The sequence below is a fragment of the Spea bombifrons genome, chromosome 3 (assembly GCF_027358695.1).
Source record: "Spea bombifrons isolate aSpeBom1 chromosome 3, aSpeBom1.2.pri, whole genome shotgun sequence".
Classification (NCBI taxonomy): Eukaryota; Metazoa; Chordata; class Amphibia; order Anura; family Pelobatidae; genus Spea; species Spea bombifrons.
Genome location: NC_071089.1, coordinates 102,979,783 through 102,995,889, shown reverse-complemented (window position 1 = coordinate 102,995,889; position 16,107 = coordinate 102,979,783). Strand labels below are relative to the sequence as shown.

The following is a 16,107-nucleotide window of genomic DNA, read 5'->3' as shown; positions in this document are numbered from 1 at the left end:
ACTACCATTCAATGCTTGGGGTCACTTAGCTGTTTTCATGGACATAACAAAACTTCTAGCAGTAACACATGCAAACAATGTTTAGAATAAAACAGAGAGGAGATGTATGATGAGGTATAAGAGAGGAAAAAGGAGCTATACAACAAGATATCAGAGAGGAGATAAAAAACAAGATATCAGAGAGGCGATATTAGAGAGGAGATTTACGATGAGATATTAGAGAGGCGATATTAGAGAGGAGATATATACAACAAGATATTACAAAGGAGATATACGACAACATAGAGAGGAGATATAAGACGAGATATTAGAGAGGAGATATAAGACGAGTTAGTTATCTTGTTAAATGCTTTGATTACAGAGATGAGGAGCCACTTACTGCATTGCTTCTAATAAGCATTAGTGATTTATGTAAATCTCGCCTGGATGATAGTAGAGGCGAGCATGATAATGCTTTAATAATAATACTTAGGGTCGTGTCTATAAACGTGTATTCTGGGTCAACTTCAAAATCACCATGGAAACCAAATTAATTTTCCAGCTAATTGCCCTAATCTAGAACTTTGCATCAGAACCCCTCTTTATAAACATGGCCTAAGAAAAGCCGAGTCAATCGTGCAGGATCCCGGACCCTCATGTAGAGCCGACCCTGTGGTGCAAGAGCCCCAATAATCCAGCAGCCGGGCCTCTGACCGTCAGGGGCAGAAAGACCCCCAAAGCAGACACTCGCCACCAGCCCCGTTACTCTTCACACCGCTCACCTGTTATTATTTATCACCCCCTCCACCACCATCCCGCACAGACCCCGCAACTCTCCTTCCCGCCACCTCTCTCTGCCCTTCACCTACCCCTCCAGCTACCAGTACGTCCTCCCCTCTCTCTCTCCTCCCACTTGTCAGTCACGGGGTTGTTATGGTAACGGGAGCTGGCGAGTTGCAGATCGGTGATCGCAGTATCCAGAGCCGGGAACGCCGGGACATCGCGAACCAAATCAGCGGCTGCAGCCCCAGAATCTGAGCTGTTGTGGTTATTTAGCGGTACCGGGCATTGCAGATCATTGAGCGGGGACTACCTTCCATCTCCTGCAGGGCATCCTCATGCCTCCCCCGGGCTCTCCCGATTCTCTCTCCGGTTTCATCCTCCTTCTCTTTCTTCCTGCTCTCGTTATATCTGCGGATGGCAACGGGGAGCCCTGCGGTGCCGAGCCGTGCGACATCGGAGGGGCCCAGGTACAGCCCTGTACACCTGCCCTGTAATGCGTGCATACTATATAGCCCTGTGTAATGGATACATAATGTATATGTGCAACCAGGCACTGTCTGTCTTGTCTGTGTATCTGCCTATGTATCGATCTATCTATATTTGTATATGTATATATGTATATAGTATATGTGGGCACAAGACCTCTTGTACCTCCGTATTTACCCGTCTATAGGTGCGTCATCACCCATGTGCTTAAAGCAGCGGTTTATTACGGGGTATCTCCCTGTATAGATCTATATGTGCGCCGTGCTGTGTGATCTGTACACGTGTATGTCTGCACATCATGCGTATGTAATCGCTTGCATAGTAACCTGTATGTGAATTTTGTATCAGGATAACGATGGCGGATACAGGATTTCAAGGAGCGTGTAATAAAGTTCCCCTGTCCAGTGTCACTGGCCTGCAGCGTTACCATGCAGTGGTCTGCAGTGATGTGCATTCTGCCATCATGTGTTCCACGTATGATACTGGGATACCGGGGAACTTAGTGATGTCCTTAGTGGTTTTTAAACCTCTGGAGTCTGTTGTCTCCCCCCAGATGTGCGAGGAAGGTATATACGGTATATATACATTATTAAAGCCCCTGATTTTAAACCATACTCCACCGTCCCTCCCGCTGCTGGAAGTCGTTCCATTACTGTATGCTTAGCATGGCCGATGTGACAGAGATCCTAATGAGGCTAGCCTCGAGCTAATCTTTGTGCCATGTGGGACAATGCACCCTCCTCTCCACCACGGGCTCACAGCAGAACATAGAATAACGCCTAATTCTAGCTGCGTGTACCCCTAACACAGTATAATGTTACCCTACTGGAGCTGCAGATACCCTACTGGTCTGCCCCACGAACACATGCCCCAGATACTGGTTACCCTCGCATTCCTGCGACGGGAGTCTGGATCATTGACGGCCGTCTATAAATAGATGTAGATGTATTGTCTGTTATAAGGAGACCCTTTGTTCATAAAATGCCAAGATGCTGCATAGCGATACGTCAGCGCAGGTTCTCCTGGGAGCTTACATTTAGGGAGTGGGTACTTAAATGTCACAATATGGCCACCATTTGTATTTTGAAAATCAATGGAACATTCAGTCTCAAAAAAGGTTGTGGTGTTGTCTTTATATCACTGTATTAGCAAATGCTGTAAACAAAGGTCTAGTTATCAACGCTCGCAACACTTAATAACAGTGAACAGTCCACAAAATAATGATATAACAATAAACAGACACGTTTACTGTTGTTCCCTACTTGTAACAATATATCTCGTCCATCCCGTTGATGCTGTTTCCTACAGCCCTTCCGCGAGGAAGTCTTGGCTTGAGTAACATCACCCAGGCTGGTAACATTATAACTAGCATCAAACATTCATCAGGCTACGGGTGGCAAGGTGTATCTGGTTCTCGTTGCATATAGTTAAGCCTGACAAATCCTAGGAGCCATCTTGCCTTCACTAATTAAAATTTCACTGCTGGCACCTAACATTTCTATGCTATTTTCTGCTGATCAGAAGGTTCTTAAATGTAATCTCTGGCTTCTAAAGTTTACATAGATTATTGCATACCTTAAGGTGGTGCTATCTGTTGGATTGGAGCAACGAACGTTAAATGTTCTTCTAAAGTCCTAATCAAGATGCTATCCATTGTACAAAACAACTGTGGAGGGCTTTTCCAGATGGAGAGCTCTTCTATAACATGGGATGAAGCCGTCTTTTGCAGACCAGTGCGGTCTTCTTCTGTCCCAATCAAGGAAATGTGATTGTGGAGTACAAGGGATTTTAAAATTTGGTGTGCTAGGAAATGATTAAATATTGGTAAACCCACATTAATTCTGCATTGGAGGCCTATAGAAAAAAAAGCTTCATTGAGAGCCCTTGTTGTTAACGTCCCTCCGCAAAACATGGGATTTATACCTCTTAAAGGAACAGTCTAGCCCCCAAGTTGTATTTTTATTTAGTGCATGTTGGAGTCCATTTTGCTTGTATGCTAGCAAATCGTCAGTGCTCAGATATTATACATGATTGAGAAATTAGATAAATTTCAATGATGCCAAATTAGGGGCCAATTGCAGTCTTGGGCAATCAGGCCCCTTATGTCCCACTGCCCGGTGGACCGTTTACAGCATCCATAGACTGCATTAGAATGGGCTGCGCTCTTTTAAGACACCGAGTGCTGGGTTATGACATCATATGCCTTTTAATGCGGTGCAGATGCCGACCAAGGTGGGGGCATCTGGTAGGGCTCCCCTAGGTACAAAAGGTAAATATGCTGCCAATGATAGCCCAGATGTCATTGTCTAGTATGGGAGATGTACTGAGCATCCGCAAGGAGCCCATTGCAGTATGTGCTCTGTTTTCAAGCAAGGAAGTAGGGAAGGAGTGAAATGTGAGAGAGAAGAACACCAATATCTAAAGAATACTTGCACATATTTGCACATAAAATGGACTCCAATATACATAAAACATTAAAATATGGCTAGAGCTCTCCTTTAAAGCCATAGCACAGGTCAGAAATACAGTTGTAATACGTTTTCATTGCATATAAGAAAATCGCACAGAAGCCATTGTAAAGGCACGTAATACTTCACAGAATCCAAAATTAATTTCGATTGTTCCGTTAACTCCGTGAGGATACTCTGTTGTTAATTGAGGTTAGTAAAACATGGCAGGATCTAAGTGAGCCTAATCATCGAGATATATATATATTATATACGTATATAGGTGATGACAGCAGAAGCAGTTGGCCCATCTTGTCTGCTCTTACACATTGTTTTATGTACAGATAATTAAGACGCAGAGGAGTTTTTATCATAGCTCTTGTTCCCTGCCCGTCTCCCTGACTTTTCTACTTGTTCCATCATGTCTTCTGTCTGCCTGCTTCTTATGCTACATTTTGCCTGCCTGCTCCTTACGCTACATTCTGTCTTCTCATGCCAGCTTCTTAATGCTCCATCTTGCCCCTTCTCCCTTTCCCTTTAACACCCTATTTCCCTCTTCCCTTCTCTTTATGCTCCCTCCTATCTCCTTGCTCTCTCTGTTCTCATGCCACATCCTACAGTATACCCCCGGCCCTTCCTTAAGTGATTACTCCACTACTTCCTCCCACCACTGGCGCGGCTGAGTTATATCTTATATTGATCTTCCCTAGACATCTGTCATCCGTTCCCCTCTGTCTTGTCCTTGAACAATAATAACGCCGTTTACATTTTGTATCTATGCCCTGATTAAATTTTGCACAAACGCCATTTGAAAGCCTCAAATACAGGACGAGGTACAGTTGGTATTTTGGAAACTGGAAGGTCATGGTCCTCAGATCCGAGGTGTTTGTGACGGTTACTCTAGAGATATGAGAGATTGCTGCCTTAGCACTGTGTAGTACACGTGTAAAGCCGTGATTATACCCTGTCTCCTCCACAAACCCCTGTGAGGCACAGTAACAAGCACTTGTTGGCTGCTTAGATGTTGTTGATTTGATTTCAGGTTTGATTTATCAAGAGCCAACAACAGCAGCTGAGTCAGAAACCTAAACAAAGCACCTGCTACTGCGCGCGCCGAGAGAGCGCTTCCAAAACAAGAGACAGTCTTTGGCCCTTTTTGTGGCTCCATTTTCTGCGTGAAGTCGCTCCCCATTACATACACCAAGCTCCACTTCTCTTAACCCCTTATTGCCTAGTTTCCCTCTAATAACACTTTATTCTCCAATGTAACATTGTATCATATCGTCTCCCTATTCCTGTACTTTCTCTCGGTTTTTATTGTTTAGCCGGATTATTCAAGTGTAGAGCTGTTGTCAGGATCAGCTCCCATCATTCTCAGTCAGGCAAGTAATTGACGCAGATCAATGCAAGTTGTGGGTCTGCAGCACTGAGAAGACTGCTATTTATCATACCATCACGAATAGAATACTTATGTGTACTGTCAGTTAACCCTAAATTCATTAACCATATACTCGCTGCAGGCCTTGCATCTCTGAGGCCGCTGGCAGGGTGTACAATTTAGATCCACAAAGGTTAATTCTTTCTTTTCTTCTTTCTTTCATTTTTTTTTAAAGAGTAATTGCATACGGCTTATTTTTAATTGCAATCTAATGGAAGTGCCAATTTAACTAAACACCAGTTTGCACATCTTGCTGGAATAAATGTTTTTAGGTTGTATCTGATTAGTTGTGACATTCCGCGGTGTGAAGAGATATAATTTTCCACCTGTTTTGTGAAAATCTCTCAGATGATACAAAGATTATTTTTAGCACAAAGAGTGTTAAGACGCTCCATGAATGCTGCTCTGCATGCAACTTAAGGTTCTTGTTCTGTGAAAAATCTATAAATGGCTTCTGCACATTTATTCATTTTAACAAAAATGTGTTTGAAAAAAAACATATACTCAGTATTTCTGATATTTACTAAACATCCCTTTCCATAATGCAGTTTTTTAAAAGAATGGTGCTTTCCGGCGTCTCGTTGGTGATTTCTGTATGAAACACACTGCAGTCTGCTTGGACGGCACTAGCCCATTAACCGAAGAGAAAACCCTGGGCAGCCGACCCCCTTTGAAGTCCATTTAAATCGCATTTGCATTTTGAATGCACTGAAAAACAAATCATCTTCAGAAACATATGAAAATGTTGTACATAATCTTAAAATGATCCGCTGAAATGATTTTGGATGTACAATTAGTGTCTCCTATTGAATAATTACTTGTACAGGGTTTTTTCTTCCAAAATAAGGTCTTTTTAAATTATAATAACAAGTGTAATTAAATGCCCCTTTGTGCCAAAAAAGCAATAAGGATGACACATCTGTAGCTAAAATCTAATAAGAATGTGCAATTGTACATTGAAAGCATGGTGAATGGCGTGACCCTTTATATAGAGCTGATTTCCCCCAAACAGAGAATGAAATGTTCGGATGAACGCAGGCAGTCGGTCTGTGCAGTGTTCGTTTCACTGTATTTCCACACCGTCAGCAATTCACCGCTGTTCCTTTCTGTATAAGCACAATGTATGTGTTTTTTTGTAAAAATAGCATCATTAGCATCTCATCTATAAATAAAAGCTCATTTCAAGCTTCTGGCAGCTGAGGTTTTTAGTTCTGTCAGGTGATCGAATGTTTGAAAATACATTTCTCAAGGATGTGAACGCCAAGGAATGGCTGCTTTCTGGATTCCTGCTTTGTTCCATTGTACTGCTTGTGAGTCAAGAAGCCGAAACCTCAATGCCACTGAAACAGAATTATTATGACGTGCTGACATTAAAGAGACATATTTTTTAAGGGGTGAGGGAAGAAAACTGTCTTTCGTCACAGTGGTGTTAAACGCCATTCAACTAATGTCTCAGGGTTTTTTTTCTTTACATGAGACCGCATCTTCTCTCGGCATTCTTCGCATTTGTTGAGATTATACGCTAATGTTTGAGGATTTAATCCGGCTATGACAGTCAGCATGCCATTGGCACATTAACCTGGGGCAGGGCTAATGTTAATGGCACATCACAAGCCAGGTGGTTGAGCCAGACCTGGCTTACCAGACTTGCCAGCGAACACATGGAGGGCCTTTTGTATGTCCATCAAAAATGTGAAAAGAAGCTTTAGTAGACTTGTTCTTCTACCCATGGCAAGCCAACCCAAGCCAGGCGTTAGACCTTACCAGTTCATCTGGCTATAGGGTGGATATTTTTTATTTATTTTCATTTCACTGCATTAATTATTGGCTATAAGGTGTATATTTTTTTATTCCTTTTCATTTCCCTGCATTTATTATTTCTTAGTTTTTTCTTCCTTATTATACGGTATAACATATCACTGTGATGCCTTGATGTGCACCTTCTAATAACTGGTCCCAGTCACTGGATTTTAAATGGCCCCAGGCACTGCCTTTCTCTGCAGCTATTTAATAAAATGCTTGGTCCCGGTTAATGAAGCAGGAAAGTGTAATTCTTCCTAAAGATAAATCCAATAAGGGAATTTTACTTTCTTTCCTCTGTAGCCTCCAACACTGGAACCTATATTTGTTATTAGATCTAAAATACTTTTATTCAAGTCCATGCAAGGAATAGGTTCCATTTACATTACATGTACAGTGCTGTGAAAAAGTATTTGCCCCCTCTCAATTTCTTTTTTGCAAATTTCTTTTACTTAAATCTTTCAGAACATCAAACTAATTTAATATTCAACAACAATATGTTACCAACACGAGTTAACAAAAATGCAGTTTTTAATTGCAAGACGGAAACCGTTGCTGAGTATGACCAAAATAAGAACACAATGGCTCGTCTCACATTTGCCAGAAACATCTCAATGACCCCAAGACGTTTGGGATAATATTCTGCAGACTAGTGAGTCAAAAAGTGGAACCATTTGGAAGACATGGGTCCCGTTACATTTGGCGTGAAGCTAACAGCATTTCACAATAACATCATACCAACAGCCAAGCACGGCGGTGGTAGTGTGATGGTCTGGGGCAGCATTAGGACCAGTGAGTCTTGCCTTATTTGATGGACCATGAATTCTGTCTCTCTACAAGAAAATCCTGAAGGAGAATGTTTGGCCATCAGTTTGTGACCTAAAGCTCAAGCGCAGTTGGGTTATGCAGCAGAGAAATGATCTGAAGCACACATGCAAGTCTACCTCTGAATGGCCCAAAAGAAACAGAATGGTTCCAAGTCCTGCTAAGTTGGATGATCTGAAACATTTAAATGCAACAAATAAGAAAACACAGAAAAATCAGGAAGGGGTAAATACCTTTTTGCAGCGCTATAAATCTGTATAAATATATTCAAGCACTTTTTGTCTGTGTTTATGTATTAATTTTAAGTGATTAATGTGGTCCTATAGTTGAAGCAGTGTCGTGATGGCGCTGGTATCGTATTAATATTACTTAGACCACTAGGGCTTGTTTAATTAGTATTTGGCTTCACAATGTATATTTCCATTTTTGTACATTCTTGTGCAATGGCCTACAGACAAAGAGGTTCTTTTTGTACGTTTTTAGAAGCTGGTAATTATCTCAGTGACATATCTAGCCTGGTATCTGAGTGAAGGACGCAGTGCTCTTCGTAGAGTAAAAGTAAACAAAATCTACACATTGAGTGTGTGCCAGTGTGATTAGAGCAACAGAGGCAAAGAATGCTTGGGTGAAAACTACAACATGTTTTTGTCCTCAAGGAGAATAAATCATTGTAGAAAAATTGGCTGGGCAATATGTTTGAAACAGATACTGATGCATACCTCCCGGCTGTCCAAATTTGCATAGGACAGTCTTGATTTTGCTGCTGCCCTGCTTTTTGGGATGGGATAGAACTTACCAAGACTGCTGGATTTGGGACATGTGCAGCACTGCCAGTAATGCTCTACATCTCGTGCTCCGTCCACAGCATACTAAATGGCTGGGGGCAGAGCCTGACAGGGTAACTTTGTCAAGGGGTAACTTTTCACCTATACATTGTGCCAGCCGTCATTATACCTGACCATCACAGCTAGATGGGATTTTGGACATCCCATTCCAAACCCATGGGTATTAATATGGAGTTGGCTGCCCTTTGCGGCTGTAACAGTTGTAATTCTTCTGGGAAGGCTTTCCACAAGATCTTGGAGTGTATCTAGGATATTGTGCACATTCAGCCAATAGAGTGTTTGTGAAGTTATGTTCTGATGTTGAACAAGAAGCCCTGGCTCCCAGTCGGTGTTCCAATTTATCCCAAAGGTGTTTAGTGGAGTTAAGGCGAGGCTTCTGTGCTCATCAAACCATGTATATATGGACCTTGCACCGTGTGATTGTGTGTGGTCTAGCGTTGCTACTCCTAGACTCTTCCACTTTACAATAAAAGCACTTACAGATCTGGAGCAGATCTAGCAGGGCAGAAATTTCATAAACTGACTTGTGGTAATGGTTGGATCCTATGACAGTGCCATGTTTAAAGTCACTGAGCTTTTCACTACGACCCCAATGTTTGCCTATGGGGGGCTGCCTATGTGCTTAATTTTATACACCTATTAGCAATGGTTGTGGCTGAAACGCCTAAATTCAATATTTAGGAGGGGCGTCCACATACTTTTGGTCATATATTGTACTTAGTGCTTTTTCCGTCAAAGATATCCTACCCTGTCCTCAAAAGAATTGACTTCCGCAACAGAGGACAACACAGAACATCCTTTGTCCTTAGGATCTCCACTCCTGTGTCTAAATAGAGCTCACTGTGCGCATGCCCAGAAAGCATTCCCACTGATTTTGGTGGAAGTGCTTTGCTGACAGTGATTGGCTGCTTTGAGCTTTTCATATGCCCCCATAAATATTATTTAACCCTTTTCAGCACAAAACCATGCTGTTAAAAACATCCCCCCATAGTTTTGTACTCATTTATCTTGGATCCCTTATGGGATCTTGGATCTTATGGATCCCCGTTTTACCCAGAATTCCATTCTTATGATATTTACATTTTGGGTTTCTTCAGTATCTTCCCCTTCCTTGATGTTGTTGATCTCTGGGTATACATTGCTGTAAGAACCATTACTGAAACGTGTGTCTCTTTTTAGCATATCTGTCACCTCACATTTTCTCAAGATATCTAGCAGTCATTTTCTTCTGTTAATTTGGAGAGACATTCAACCCTGTAGAGCATGTCCATCCAGAAGATGTGTTTCTTTCTACTAGTTTGGAAAACAGTTGGCGCTTGGCAGAAAAAAAATATAGCATCTCCAAACAGCAGTCCCCAAGTGAGCATCCTAATTGACTGCTGTATATCTCAGACACACATACTGTACAGCGTTCACAATAATTAGGCAGCTTGCTCATTTTCATACCAGTTTGTAATACAGCAGACAGCCTCCAGACCTCCATAAATTGAGTGGACGAGACAAAAGCCGCAAGCAGCAAAGTAATCAGCTTATGAAACATTTAAATCTCTCAAAAAATGTATTATGCTGCAAAGAGGGATTTTCCAAATACTGTGTTTTTAAACCTGACATATGAGGTCAAGATCTTCTAATGCTTTTATACTGACGGGAATATTAACAGTTTTCTCATGGCAGTGCATCTATCCATATGTTTTATAACAGATAAAAAGAAAGAATAGCCATTTAGCTATAAACTTGGAACATAACAATTTGTTCCATAATATAAAAACTAAAAATTCCTTATTTCTACCTTGAATTGATGATGTCTTCATATCAGAGTAGATATTGTTCAGTTTACAGATTATGAGTGATTTACCTCTTTCTATTTAGTATGCTTCATTTTATATGTTGGTTTAGTATGGTTTCTCCATATCTATCTATCTATCTATCTATCTATCTATCTATCTATCTACCCACTTTATTAGGTACACCTGTTCAATTGCTTGTTAACACAAATAGCTAATCAGCCAATCACTTGGCAGCAACTCAATGCATTTAGGCATTTAGACTTGGTCAAGACAACTTGCTGAAGGTCAAACCAAGAATCAGAATGGGGAAGAATAGGTATTTAAGTGACTTTGAACGTGGCATGGTTGTTGGTGCCAGGCAGGTTGGTCTGAGTTTTTCAGAAACTGCTGATCTACTGGGATTTTCACGCACAACCGTCTCTAGGGTTTACAGAGAATGGTCCAAAAAAGAAAAGTATCCAGTGAGCAGCAGTTGTGTGGATGAAAATGTCTTGTTGATGTCAGAGGAGAATGGGCAGACTGGTTCGAGATGACACAAAGGCAACAGTAACTTAAATAACCACTCGTTACAACCAAGGTATGCAGAATACCATCTCTGAACGCACAACATGTTGAACCTTGAAGCAGATGGGCTACAGCAGCAGAAGATCACACCGAGTGCAACTCCTGTCAGCTAAGAACAGGAAACTGAGGCTGCAATTCGCACAGGCTCACCAACATTGGACAATGGAAGAAAGTTGTGCATGTGATGTGCATGTTTCATCAGTTCATTTAAAGAGTACACAGGCTCCCTGCTCTGCCACTCTTCCTATATTGAAGTGTTTATTTAAAGGCAAAAGGTGTGTGTTACCTTTAAACTAGAAATAAAATGGCATCCATAAAAAAGTCTATAACTGTACCTGGGATCTCACCGGGTTTGACCTGGAGACTCAGAGGGAAGCATCACTGTGACAGAATGAGCTGTCATACAGGGGCAGGATGCAGGAACTCCATTGTTAAACTAATCCCATTAACAGGATGGCTACCAGGGGGATATTCAGTAGCTAAAGGGGATTAAAGGTTGGGTTGTCTACCTGTTTATCAATGTTAATTTATGTTAATGAAGTTCTGTGGCTATATCAGTCTATGTTTTACAACAATAAACTGTTCATTCCTGCTGTACTCAGTTCAAGGTAGTTGTGTCTACTTATTGGGTACACATAGCAGGGTTCCAAGGTGCGCATGCTGGCTGGTGCTGGAAGTGATACCGGGGACAAAAGGAGGATACATGTGGGTGATCTCTGGGAGTTACTACAGCTCTCTTGGTGAACCCGTTACAATCACTTTTCAGGGTCTCAGGGTCACTGTCCTCTTTGGGCAATGGAGCAATGTTTGGCCAAATCAGCTTGGTCAGTTAATACCTAGGACCAGAGGGTAGGCAGAAGTGGGCATCAACCATTAAGTAAATGGTAGGAGTGTTAATTTTGAGGAAGTTACTCTTTAAACATTACTGTTATTAAGATAAAAAAAGTTTACTGCCGCTTTAACATTCAGTAGTAGTTTTTTTTTTAGATCTGCATGTATGGTGTCCAGAATAGGAACATCGCCTCCATTGAGGAATATTCCTCTGTGTAGTGTAAAACTAAAGATTAAAATATAACTTGCTTATAAAGTTATATTCATACACCCTGGTGAAAAAAAAAGATTATGGAGAAAATATAGGTTTGAACCGATAGTTACATGAATCGATTCTGTCAAATAGTTTCACTTAATGTTCCTGTTAGCTTAAGACATAAATGGAATGTTTGCCCTGAAGGTTTAATTACTTCTCCAGTGGCTCTATTATTACATGTACTGTATGATAAGTAAACCTAGCCATTCATGATATAAACTAACTATATGCACTAATGCTTTCATACAGAGGCTGTTTTCTATATACCGGTGTGTGTGCGTATATATATATATATATATATATATATATATATATAAATAATGCTGAAGGTTAGGGGGAGAGGATACAGATCCCTTCATGTGAGATGGCTGGACAACATTCAGGCAACCTCCCTCCATGGGTGTCACAGCCAGATGGGATATATTTTAATTGGTGCTAAGGCAGCATAGCCAGGAACAGGGCCCTTACACTTTTATGCCCTTTTCAAGTAGTGTTAAGCTTTCACAAACATAATAGTAATTACTTTGGAGTCATCTAAATCAAATAAGAGCTTCATGTGTATCTAAGTAGCGTCTTTCTTTACCCAGTTGGACAAAAGTATCAGATATATCGGGTTTTAAAACATGTAGGCTGTTTTATCAGAGTTTTAAAACATGTAGGCTGTTTCTTGACAGCCTAGATTAAAATGTGTTCGGATCATTCTATTCCCTTTACAGTAATATACACTTGCCCTTACACACACCTGCGCATGCTCACACAGATGCCTCCCCATACACACGCACACACGTATTTGCATTTGCCTTTACGCACAAACATCCTAGCAACTCTTACCATCTCTTTCTCTGTTTCCCCTCTGTCTCCTCCCTACCCTTTGATATAATCCCCGATGGTCCTGCGGTGGAAACGCAAGGTCTGTTCCTACAGACTTCTGTTTGGTGCTCTCTCACCGCGTGCGTGGCTTTAGTGTTGAGCTTCATTATATGACATCATCTCCCAGTACAAAGCACAAGGGAGTAATAAAGTGAAGGTCTGTAGGAAAAAACCTTGCACTTGTTATCATTTTGGGTTGGTTCGACGGAAAGGAATGGTTTCCCCAACTGGCCTTCTCTTTTAGTGGAGGACAGTTCCACCTCTGAAGGGGGCCGAGAAGGTGACAGACACTACAAATGGGGGCGTCCGTGTATGGTGTAGCAACCAGGAATCACATTTCCTACTTTGGATTTCACATGTCTTCACAGGTTATAGAATAAAATCTCAATTTCAGGTTTACATTTGCAGAAGCATCATCTCCCCCCAGTCAAAGCATTTGGCAGCCCCAGACTAAGATATAACACATTATCTATGAATAGCCTTTTACGTGATTTTTCTTACCATGTACCAAAGTTATACTCAAGAAAATGTTTGATGGGTATCATTTCCATTTAAGGTTTACCAGCCAATGCTTCTTTATCTGGAGGTTATCCAGCAATTTCGGTAATTGCAATGATTTGACATGCTAGGATAAAATGACATTTACGACTAATGATACTGGAACACAAAACAAGATAGCGATCGTACTTTAGATACATCATGGAAGATGAGGCATCTTGCCGGTAGTATTGTTGAGGTGGAGGAGACACTGTCATGTAGAGAAATACAATTCTTAAAAATTAATAAGCTCTCTAAAGGTTTGACTCTGACAACGACTGTCCTTTTTGCAGCGGATCAGTAATAGCTATTTTAAGATGCTGAAGCTTAGATTAAGGAGAATGTTCCAAATTAACTCCAATCTAAAATCAAATTCAAATCAATCACAATTTCCCTGCCTTTTATCACTTAAGAATATTTATTTCCCGTTAGACGCAGTCATTGGCTTACTGTGAACAGCCGGTTTCATGATTTCAGATATTTCTTTAGTGATCTTTATAAACGTGGCAGGTAGGTTTGGAGCAACAGGTACCATTGGTTTCTCAGTGTGAGTCCCTCTGGAGGTAGTTTTTGATCTAAACAAATGATTTGTTGATTCTGGGATGCTTCCTTTCTTTTGCTCTCATCTCATTAAGAAGTGAATAGATATTACGGTAGTAATGGAGTTTCTCTTCTGCATTCTTGTAATTTATATGGGATAGGTTTTAATTAAAGCTATCAAGTTACTCCTAGGCTTATGAAATACCAATGCACACCTTAAAGCAAAGGTGAACAGAAGTTAGCCATCCCGTTGTTTTTCACAAATGCTTAATTTAAACATATCCTATTCTATCATCATTTAACAAAATAGTCTGAGAAGGTGCACATAGGAGACATAGACCTCCTGTTGGCTGCCAGGGGTACTCCTTTTGGAGCCCCAATTTTAGCTTGTAAACTGGAAACTTCACGTGATGAGTTTTTTCTCATACCGTGAGTTTCCCAAAGTAAGTCCTCTACTCGATTTCTCCTTACATGAGTGCAGCTTGCTGGTTATTTAGCACAGAACAGATTCCCTGAAATCTGTATGTGTTCCATGAGATCTTGTAACGATCCACTGCTTTGAGCGCTAGAGAGTAGACATCCATAAAACCTCAGTTTAGGGCATTGAAAGAACTCCATTTGTTGGAACCATGTGGTTTGGTCCTTGGCTGGGTAAAAGTTTCACTCCTCCAATACTTACCGATAGGCTGATTGTTCTTGTGGAAGCCGGGTTGGCATCATTTCTAAAACTCCTGGCATTGAAAAGCCTTGGTGATTCCTGGATTTTCTCCACCTGAACTATTATTGGTATAGTGCCGGGGCGAACCAAAAGATTTTGTAGCTGTTCTGTGAAATGAAGGTGTGCAGAAACACAGTTTAAGATTCCCATATCATTCATGATCTGTCTGCATGTTACATGGAAAAGAGATCTCCTTAGACTGTTCAGCTCCTTGGGTGACATGGTATGATAATCCTAAAAAAATATTATTCCCCTAGGGGTTATATATGGAAGTTGACATTCAATTGTCATTTAAATGTTCGAAAGTCAGAGTTTTAAAAGTCAGAGCTATACAGTATATCTGTGTATCATGAAATTGTTCTGTAGATTCTAATCATCAAAAAACAGAGGCATAGATAGATTTGCTTTAAATACCTTATGGCACCTTGTGCAGAACTGCCCCCCCCCCCGAACGTGGACAGCAAATACTCACCATTTGTTTTTTTGCTGTGAAATCCTGATTTTTCACAGTCTGCTCATTCACCATTTAAATGCCTGGCACCGGAGGGGTTAATTCCCCAAAAGTACTTTTTAGAATGTGCCAATATGTTTAACCCTTTAAATACTGAGCCCAAACATTCTGTTTGGCTCAGGGGAGAATATCTGATGTCTCATTATTAATTTATTTTGAATGTAATCCAATCTTTAGCAGTACAAGGAGTTAAGAATATTAATATATGACATTGCTGTTCATTCCGATGTCAATGATGGATATTATATTTTCACAGCAAAGGCATAATATTTGTTTGTTTTAAAGTTTCCCTCTTATATCAGTTAATGTTTAAACTTTAAATAAATGAAAATAAAAACCTGATTGGGGGGGGGGGGAAACTGGCTCCTACATTATAATTTTTTTGTTGGCAGGCTCCTAAATCCGAACCAAATAATAATGGTCTGAGGTTTAAATATATCTTTTATGGATGGCAGGTCGACTTTTGTGATGTTCTCGGATATACCGTGACGGTGTATTCTAGCTGTGCTTTGGATTATATCCTGGAGAGGATGCAATTCTCCTGTTACTGTGGTTACTGCTTTGTCAGCGATGGTCTGTGTTTCTCTTCTGCGAGGAGACAAAGGCAGCTCGATTTAGCAGATACGCCGTAGCTCCGTGTATCAGCAGAAATAAGACAGAACAATCTAGCAGACATGGTGTCATTGTAAGGAATGAGATTCAGCTATTCTTAGGTTGTGCTACCCCTCTCTTCCTCAGGTAGCATCCATTACCCACCGTTTACAGCAACAATCCATGTAGATGCATATATTGATAAAATGGCATATCATTCTTCTGCAAAAACAGATGCATACACAGCAGCCATATACACACCGCCGTGAGATGCGGAACTGCCCACTCTGTATAATTAC

At 40.9% G+C, this 16,107-nt stretch overlaps 1 protein-coding gene across 2 annotated transcripts in view; it reads left to right on the top strand.

Moving 5' to 3' along the window:
• Positions 1-948: 948 nt before the first annotated feature.
• The window catches only part of DNER (delta/notch like EGF repeat containing), a 56,513-nt gene continuing 41,354 nt past the window's right edge, over positions 949-16,107 (top strand). The window contains exon 1 of one of the 2 annotated variants that reach the window (XM_053459806.1): positions 949-1,229. In XM_053459806.1, coding sequence (XP_053315781.1) covers positions 1,098-1,229 — 132 coding nt within the window. In that variant the 5' untranslated portion in view covers positions 949-1,097. Of the gene's footprint in view, positions 1,230-14,383; positions 14,432-16,107 lie in introns of those variants that run through there. The other variant, XM_053459807.1, reaches the window with a different exon arrangement.